The sequence below is a fragment of the Nansenia antarctica genome (assembly GCF_963989245.1).
Source record: "Nansenia antarctica genome assembly, chromosome: 7".
Lineage (NCBI taxonomy): Eukaryota > Metazoa > Chordata > Actinopteri > Argentiniformes > Microstomatidae > Nansenia > Nansenia antarctica.
In genome coordinates this window covers 53361469-53371480 of record NC_137677.1, presented here as the reverse complement: position 1 = coordinate 53371480, position 10012 = coordinate 53361469, and the positions used below count along the sequence as shown (strand labels likewise).

General features: G+C 42.7%; 1 protein-coding gene across 1 annotated transcript; it reads right to left on the bottom strand.

The window, feature by feature from the left end:
* Positions 1-996: 996 nt before the first annotated feature.
* On the bottom strand, positions 997-9302 carry cog3 (component of oligomeric golgi complex 3; the record flags this gene model as incomplete). The annotated part of the gene is made up of 23 exons (XM_080535458.1): positions 997-2149; positions 2318-2416; positions 2725-2852; positions 2977-3052; positions 3725-3859; positions 3964-4052; positions 4300-4420; positions 4628-4717; positions 4927-5045; positions 5191-5302; positions 5417-5577; positions 5814-5953; positions 6329-6420; positions 6585-6711; positions 6806-6849; positions 6943-7023; positions 7128-7253; positions 7392-7484; positions 7607-7681; positions 7806-7971; positions 8086-8147; positions 8345-8491; positions 9123-9302. 23 exons carry the CDS (start codon positions 9300-9302, stop codon positions 2120-2122), a joined length of 2493 nt encoding a protein of 830 aa, XP_080391584.1. The 3' UTR covers positions 997-2119.
* Positions 9303-10012: the final 710 nt, after the last annotated feature.

Below are 10012 nucleotides of genomic sequence, written 5' to 3'. Positions count from 1 at the left end.
TGTTGCCTGGGAAACTGAGTTTCTGACTGTGGAACTGTGAAACTTTGGGCCGGTTTCACAGACAAGGCTAGCCTAGTCCTGGACTAAATCACACTTTCAATGTAAAATCTTCATTGTCGATGTTTTTTAGTCTTGGATTAGTCTGAAGCCTTGTCTGTGAAACCGGCCCTTAATCTTGCAGGTTAAACCTGACCCAGCTAGGAGGCACATGTTGCAGTGATACAGGGGCTTTGAGGCGGCACTGGAGCTGGCTGGCCCAGGAGCCTCACGTCCATGCTCCTCCTTTCCAGCCTGTCTGTTTAGCGCTGAGTCCTAAGATCTCCATCCGCATCGAAACCCAGAGCTCTATCTACCTCACCTTCACCTCTCACAAGAGCAGTGTGCGCTTCAACGTAGGGGCCAAACTCAAGGTGAGTTACTATCACATAGTCCATTGCAGTTTCAATACAGCTACAGCACTATGGTCAAAGTCATATAGATTAATCACAAATACAAACAAATAGCACAAACTTCGGTGTGTACTGACATTTTCACTTGCTTTATCAACTGGAGCACACTGCAAGCCCGATGCTACCAGGGCCAGACATGGTCCAGAGATACCTCCAGCTGAAGAGGGCAGAGATCTACTCCCTGCTTCAGAGGATGCAGTCGTACCTCACCTACCAACAGGCTCTGAGTCCAGTCAAGGTCAAGCCCCAGTACAGCCTCATTTCACAGATGGAGAGACTGAAGACACCACTGGACAAGCACCGGTCAGCCAAGAAGACCAAGAAGAGAGTGCACATTGCCATCAGAGACATTTAATGCCCTTGGGTTTTCATTATTCATCAAGTGCCATACATTGCACACAAATACTTTTTCAGATTTTTGGGTGTTAAAAGGATTTGCAATTAAAATTGCATAATGAGACGATACTGAAACACGTGTGTGTTAAATGAGACGAGGACAGCAGATATCCATCATCCTTTTTTAATCAGAATGTTCATAAATAGTTGTACTATACACATAATTATATACAGAGGATGCCAAAGAAAATGCAGCAGTTAATACATTTACATTACATCATTGACTTTTGTGGGAATAGCAAATAGGCAAATATACCCATACCTTTAAGTATGGAATGGATATATTAAGTCTAGTCTCTGAGTAGACCACTTCTCTATTCATGTACAGTGCAAAACTGCTGAAGTCAAACATCCATGAAATACAGGTTTTGTGGTGTAGAAGTTCCTAAAGCATCCGAAATAGAAAAGAAAAGGTATAAAACATAACTTCTCAAGGTCTTTTTACATTATATGCAAGAAGTTGACATAACATCTTATGAAGAGCATATGGAAGTATCCTTTGGAAAACAGTGGCATACAGTAAAACAGTTAGAAGGTTCCAGAGATAAAATGGGGACCATGTTAAACCTGAGAGCCCTGCAGAACAGGCTGTCATGGAGATCTACATGTAGAGAAAAGGCTGAGAGTTAATTAGATATTGTGCAGCATGTTTTTTTCTTCTTCTTCCTTCTATATCCATTACGGGAAATAAAATCGGATCATAGGAGTGTCGGCAATCCATGCCTATTAGCCACCTGTTTAATGAACTACCCTTAGCGGCCCTATTAGCCTGGTCGGAATGTCCTCTTCTAAGCCTTTCAATATGATTTACCCTAGTTCCCTCTACACCCACGTGCAAACTCATTTTTACTCCGAACATTTGAATGATGTTAAGAGATACGCAAGCAGTTGATATAATAACCCTAGTCCATGTGGATCTCTTCCACAGAAAAGCAAGCCTAACCCCAAACCACCTTTGATTTTAGTCAAACATGTTGATCAAGATCAGTTCCAAAAGAAATATTCTCCCATTTCCCTATTCCTACTGACTGAATGGCTAACTGGCCCTCAGCCTGCTTGGAGCTGTTATGTCAGTGTTGGGGTATCTTGTGTAAGGTAGGATCTTGGTGCCTCTCCTGTCTTCCCCAGTCTGTCCAATTGGCCATAGACTAGCACAGTCCTGTGGTCCTGCCACTCCACTGAGAGCTCCTGGTCAAGGCTGGGGTGAGTGACACTGCCACCCTGCTGTTCTGTCCAGAGAGAGCTGAACACCTTCCGCTGACCAGTCCAGCAAGCTACTTATTCACAGACAGCTGCAGGTTAATCTATGAGAGGGGGGAGAAAAAGGCACACTTTCACCTATAAATCTCCACTAAGATATGACTGCTCCTGCACTGAACAAAACACCTTGAGATCAAACAGCCATCTCTGCTGTGTGTATAAACCTGGATAGGATGCCTTGGGCTATGATTGTGTTTGCCAGTCGACCTCACCTGTTCCATAGAGGGGCATGCGATGATTTGAAGGTCTTCTCCATTGTATTCCTCCTGCAGCAAGGCGTGAAGTCTCTGGAACACCTGCTGGATGTTGTTCTGTAGAAACAACCTTGTGTTACTCAAAATGCTGGAGGGAAAGATACAATACATTTCCATCTGGTCTAGGTCGCATTCCTTATGCATCTTGTTTCCATGTCAACAATGTAATTTTTTACGCTTATACTAGCACTTAGCATTAATGCAGAGAACACAATTATGTCGCTTTTAGAGTGAATGAGGGTGAAGAGTTAATTGTGCAAACTATCATCATACTGAAAAGGTTGCATTCTTGTCTTGCGGATGAATACAAAAGGTCATTATCAGGTTTAAACAGGGTTTGGGAGAGGAGAATGTCTGACACCCACCCGAACAGGCTTGAAGAGGATGTACTCTGTGTCTCTGTTCGCCAGGTACAAGGACATGCTCTGCAGGGTGCCTGGTAGCTTGCTCTTCATCACCCTGTAGGTAGCCATCACTACATCGTTGATCTTGGCTAAAAGGGGAGAGCCACAAAGCCAACATTTTTTCTGTATTCATTTCTTTCAAACACATTATTTAGAGGTTAAACTGGACTGAAAGTGGAAAATTATGCAACGGTTTTTGTAGACAATTCTCACCTGGCTGGGCCCAAGGCTGCTGAGAGAGGTTGTACGTGGGGCCTCCCTGGATAGCCATGGTTTTCAGCGCTGATACCTGAAAAAACACAGTGACAACAAGTGTTCATTATCCCTCCCATGTCCTACATGCAGAGTATGAACTGCTGCCCTCTGGGAGGAGGTTCAGAGTCCCCCGCACTAGATTAAATAGATTTTAAAAATATTTTATTCCCGTTTCTGTTAAACTTTTAAACTGCACCAGATAAATGTGAACATATCTTGCTTATCGTTTTATTTCCACTCTTGTCTTAATCAGGGCTGCCTTCTGTTTGTGTGTTAACATTCTGTATTGTCTGTTGCTCTTTGTTGGCTGCTGTGGGGTGTAAGCCCAATACAAATTTCCCAGTGATAGTGACTTTTGACTTTGATTATGCTTAATAAAGAGACAACCTGACATCAAGGTTCAGCTGGTAGCTGTCTGATACATGGATAAATAAAAGGACTGGTGAAAGGACACACGGCATAATTGACATGGCGTAGAGTCACAGAGAGAGGGAAACAAAAACATCACACTAAACAAGCTTCATATTTGAAAAGCCTCATCATCTCATTAGCGCACAACTTGACCGTGACCGTGAGTGATCAGAGAATAACCAAGCAACAGTTTCCATTAGAAAGGAGTGAAGAAAAAAGCCCACGGTCAGGTTATGCAGTCTGAGCCGGAGGCTATGTCTGGTTCCTGTCTTACTGACACTGACTGTTAAGTTACCTTGGTGAGAAACTCCTCCAGATTCCCCACAAAGATCTGTGTCTGCTGCTGGATGAATTGCTCACAGCTGAACTTCAGGTGGCGGTCCACGTCCTTCTTAGAGTCAATATAGTGCTCCTTGATCTCTGGCGTTCCCTGAGGTACGTAGAAAGAGTGAGTGTTTATCCTTAAGTGGTTGGGTAGACGTGTCCACTCGGCAGTTATTCATAAATAATACATTTGATATTATTAAAAACTACCTCTAACAGAAATTCCAGGATAGCGTTGTGACTGTTAAGTCTGAAGAATTTCGGAACAGCCTTGGGGTTGAGGATTTTGAAAGCAGCATCTAAATTGAACAGAGATTATATCCTGCTTGAGAGGGATTACAGTGCCCTCTAGAGTTACAGTTAAGACATGACCTTTACATAAATTAAAACTATAAAGTTTATAATTGTTCTATATTAATCTTGTTATTTCCACTAATACTATTGAATTGTGTGCATGTCATGGGTACAAATGGAACCTCTCACTGATCTTGATAATTTAATAATAGGCTTTGTGGAGCTAAAACTAAACTAAAACACTAAACTCACCTCTGGTTTTCTTCAGGTCCAGAGAGATTTCTTTAATGGCAAAGTCAGTGTGGAAGGGTGCAATCTGTTCCCGCATGATCAGCAGGTGTTTGATCAGAAACAGCTGCCCATCTACCTGGGTCTGCAAACGATTAAAACATAGCACTAGCTACATAATCCAAAAACGCAGAGTTCAATGTGTTCCTAGACAAAACAAATCGGGCACTTTCTCATTGAAGCAGATACAAAAGGAAATGGCAAAAATATAAAGCCTAGTGTGTCTAGGACACATTCAGCGCAGTTAAATCTCTTAATGCATTGTTTCGTGCCTGCAGAAAGCTGAGCCAACCTTGTTTTTTACGATGACATCAGAGGCTTTAAGCAGGGACTGGATGCAGGCTGATAGGGCTTCCTGAGATAAGCCCTGGAAGACTGCTCTCTGGAGGACCAGGAAATCACATTCATCAACACAGAATGTGGGAGAGAGAGCGCGCGCAAAGAAACAGTCAAACACTTCTCTTATCTTAGAATGGATGAACATACTGAATCATAAGACTTGGTAGTTTTGTCCTCTTCCAAGTTCTTATAATATTTACCATCTCATATTGGAGAAGGAAGCACGCCAAATGGCAGATAAGTAGTACTCACGTCTATGCACCTGTAGAGCTTGGATAAGCAGACCAATGTCCGTCTGACAGTGGGGTACCACATACCATGGAGGTCTGCAGGAGAGATGGATGACTGCAAGCGGGATGAGTCTACACTGCCTGTGTGTTACCCAGGGGAGGGAATACATATATTACAGTAAGATATACAATGTTTTATGAGTGGATCATTCTCATGCATTGTGTAGTACACAATAGACATTTGAAGCAATGTGTGTGATGTTGTTCCACTGTTGAAAATACTGACTTGCATTACTGAGTCTTCTACCCTCTGGATCTTCAAGCTGCACGTCAGAGAATGAATGTGACTCCTGTGACATCAGCTTCACCTGTTCTTCCTTCAGGCTCTGGGCGATTTTCTGTCATCCAATAAGAAAGACGTTGACAATCTCTGTTGTCGTTATGCTACCTAATCATTTCAGACAGTGATTTTGTTTGGAATGAAGTCAGTCAGCCCTGTGAGACGCACACACCTCCATCATTTCCAGTTTTTCTGGATAGGCCAAATCACCAGGGGCGGGATTGTAGCCAATAATGTCAGTCTGGATGTAGATGTGTGTCCTGTAGACCAGCCTCTCTTGGACATCCTCCAACATCTGCTTCACCAATGCATCAAAGGCCCCGAGCTGACTGGCTACACAGACATACAATAAAAAGGTCTGAGGTCATACACCTTGATTCCACCAGGTTAAATACATTTACCGTACTTGATTCCACCTGCGTAAATGCATTCAATTTCTTTACTTTCCTTGTTCTTGTATGGTCAGATGTATATTGCTCTCTGGTATGATTACGTACATTTTGCCAAAGGTGGGTTTTCAATTGAATGGTCAGGATTAATGAATTCCCATTGACTGCGAGTGGCAGTACCGTTATTGTGGACGTGGTCATCCAGCATCTCGTTCTTAAGGATCCCACAAAGCTCAGACAGAGTCTCCAGGTGGTTGACATGTATGATGAAAGGCAGGATGACGTCATACAGAGACAGACACAACTTTTCCAGCAGCTCACTGACAGGGAGGGGAAAAAAACTCACATTAGATCCATTACTTGCAGTCACAATAATACATCCTTTTCAAAGGCAACATTTGTGTCCTGCTCTGTTAAACAGAAAGATGATATTCACTGTAACAGTGGTTTCTGTGAAGGTCAAATATTTTTTTATATTTTTTTTATATTATATATTTTTATATTTTTATAGCAGCTGCTATATTGCTTTGTCTGTTAATGAATAATGAAGACAGCAATACAACAATGGAAGCATGAGCAAACGTCAACTAAGAATACCAACCAGGAAATAGCCATTTGTGTGAATGCCACCTGCCTCCTAAACAAACAGTGTAGTTTAATCTCTCATATTAGCTTTGTGGAATGGTTCTACTTACTCTAGTTTAGGTGTGGGTTTGGAGAAAAACTCGTTGTAGAGCTGGTGCTCATCTTGACAGACGTGAACCATGAAGGCACAACCACTGCGAACCTGAGAAGAGGGACTCGCAATCAATTCATGTAGCACTGAGTTTACAGGTCCAGTTTCTGCAGTATTATTAGATTATGTAAAAAGCAATAACAGACAATGAGCAGACAATCTTAAGACCACATGTGAATGGAACCCAGTGAGGAAAGACAAGTTGGTTGTCTTACCAATGCACAGTGGTCCCTGTTGTTTTGGCTGGTCAGGTCTGTGATGGTGGAGGTGATGCTGGGTCCGAGGAGCTGCTCTCTTTGGTCCAGGTAGCACTGGTGGATCTCCTCTAGGAGCTGGTGGTACCTGGCACAACACATTGTGGGTGAGAGTTAAACAAAGCAAGCATAAAACCGGGTAATGCAATTCCAGAATCTCTGAGACTAGGCCTAATACTTACTCTGGAATTTTCTCTGCCCGTTGCTCAATCTGTTCAATCAGAGTCTAAAACAAAAATAAATGTTTAAAGAATGAATTAATAGATTATTCATCTAGAATGTTTCTCTTAGAGATTCAGCGGGTGCAATGTCAACTCACTCTGACTTTGGGTGCAGCTGCTCTGAACTTTACATAGTACAGTGTGAAGGCATTATCTGCATTAGCCAGGCCCAATGGATCCTGAAAACAAACATCACAAAAACAGATCCAATCAGACAAATAACAGACAGAGATAAGAGTCAATGGAGGTCACACATGTCTTGAGGGATTTGTTTTCTTCATACCCTTTTTGTTAACTGGCTGGTGAGATTCTGCATGGTATTCACAGTGTAGCTCTTCATGAAGTGCATAGCTTTGGAAAGACATTGTTTAAACTTGGCCAGATAAACTGGGTAGTCCTTAAAGTTAGGCTGTGGTAAAGACATAAGGGAAAAAGGGACAACAGTAAGAAACATGTAAGTCTGAAAGGAATATGATAACGCACACTAATGTTGTACAGTACAATACCCATTGACGCAATTGTGATAAGCGGCTGGAAATGTACTCACGTTGGAAGAAACATACTCTATACAGTCATCCAACTTTGAAAGCATTGGTATAAATCCTTCACTGTTTACAGACAGGGTGGGTGAGTTCAATTTCTAGAAAGACAGAAAGACAATGAACTGTTTAGAAGGTTTGCTTGAGACATTCTGGAGAAATTTCGAGAATACTTAAATCCAAATGAGGATGGACAAAGAGTTTAATAACAAATCCAGCCTACCGTGTTTATGGTTTCAAGCTCATTGAAGTATGAAAGCTTCTGCTGTATGCTCTCAGCCAAGTCCACAAGCTCTGCCTGTTAAAGAGAAAACTGAACGTTTACACTGTAACTATGGTTTTAACACATGCTATTAGTTCCATCAGTTAACATTATGAATCGCTTTTTCCAACAAGAGAGTCATAGGTGAGAGCCCACCAACCTGTTCTTTGAGGAGTTGTTCACAGGCCTCATGTAGGGTTCCTGTCTTGTTGGACACAAACAGGTACTGCTTCTGTAAAGAGTCCAGGTGCTGAAGGGCTGCATTAACATCGGTCAGAATGGCATCACATTGTTCCTGAAAACAATGTAGATGGTCTCTGGTTTTCCTGGAAGGAAAATAACATTGTTTCAGTAGCCATCTGTCAATCATTTCCTCTTTTGTTTAGGACATAATATACACAACTGTGACTATCAGAGAAGGGAAAGCGTTGAAAACTCACCTGTGCTTCGCTCCTTCATCCTGATCAATCTGTGTTTGTAGCTTAGAAAACCAGGAGAAAAACTGTAGAGCAAACAGACCCAGTAAACACCTGTCCAAATAAAGACATACTAAAGGCATGCAGCACTCGAATGACATGAACAAAAGATGGCACTTTGAGTCAAGTAATGATAGGCCTAGTGTGTGTGTGTGAGTGTGAGTGTGAGTGAGTGAGTGAGTGAGTATAGTCTCAGGGGCTAGTAGAACAGTAGAGCTGATACCTGTTGTGCAGTCTCTATTCTGTCACTCTCCAGATCGAGCATCTGAAAGCCCTTGAACAGGACATCCTCAGTGGAGGCTGGTACGGTTGTTGTGAACGGGGACCGTAAAGAGCGTGACGACAGGCTGCACAAGTCCTCAATGGGCAACTGAATGTGAAACGCAAAAAGAAGGTTGAATCTGATCACATGGCATTATTCCCAAAAAATGTCATACAGTTGTTTAGATATGTTATGCTTAACGTAGCTTCAACTCAGGTTTCCAGATTAAAATGCCAATGATTCCAATGAGATTGACACAGGCATAGCCATCTATTAGGCTACACCTGTGCCTAGTAGAGTGAGTGAGTAGTTAGCAATATGCTGTGTATGATCTGATCATACATACAGTCAACATCAATTCACAGGGACCTGTCATTCATTGGCTATACAGTTAGCTTGCAAGAATCAGGTGTCTTCACTTGTTATCATCAGACAAGTGGACATTGACAACCTCTGGCTAATGTCTAGCTTAAAAGCTAGCATACTTACCTAAATGAACGACGTGGCACAGTCAGTGCATAGCTATAGCTTTATTATTGACCTAGCTAGATAGCTTAATGACTGTTGCGTTGTGAGGCTAGATACAGCTAGTTTGATTCACTATAAGCTTGGTTAGTTAGCTGGGAAATGAAACCACTCATAGGTGACTGGAAGGCATCTTCGCAGCTGTCAACCCAGCATAGCCAGCTAGCAATCTATTAGCATAGCAACATTAGCTACAGCGATGGTGTCTGCTCACCTCTGCGGGGATAGGGAGCGTTTCAGCGGCAGCTCGCATGTCCAGGATGGAGTCCATCTGTCTCTCTGTCAGGGGCGCCATGGCGTCGGTGCGACGGTCCCAGAGTGACAGTTTCTCCCGAGTCTCTTTCTCTGCTGTCAGGTCCAGGAGAGACTGTTGCTCTGTGGACGCCATCATCATCTCACATGAAACGTCACCAGCAGGAGAACAGTTCCTGTTCCGGACTAGTGGGCGGGGCTTCAATAGGGGGGGGGGGTTCCAGCCAATGATGTTACTGAGAAAACAGGTGAATGAATGAATGGTCTTTATTGTCATTAATATAGTACAGGTACCATACAACGACATTTGGGAGGGGGGGGCTCCCCTGGTGCTAGGATTTTTTTTTTACTAAAACAAGAAGGGAAAGAGCTGGTTTACATAAATAAAGGCTATGTACACTATCCACTATACTATACTATACAGGTGGGTGGAATCTTACTGTTAGATAGAGATTTACACTATAGCAATGGACAAAAGTATGTGGACACAATTGTCGTCTGGGGGCTGTTTTCATGGTTTGGGCTAGGCCCCTTAGTTCCAGTGAAGGGACATCTTAATGCTACAGCATACAATGCGATTCTAGATAATTGTACGCTTCCAACTTTGTGGCAACAGTTTGGGGGAAGGCCCTTTCCAGTTTCAGCATGAATGCCCCCATACACAAAGTGAGGTCCATAACATCACTGCCGACCTCATTAATGCTCTTGTGGCTGAATGGGAGCAAATCCATGCAACCATATTCTGAAATCTAGTAGAGTGGAAGCTGTTATAGCAGTAAAGGTCAATCCATGGTTAATCCATATTCATGCCCATGGTTTTGGAACGAGAAGTCCAACAAGCACATATGTGTG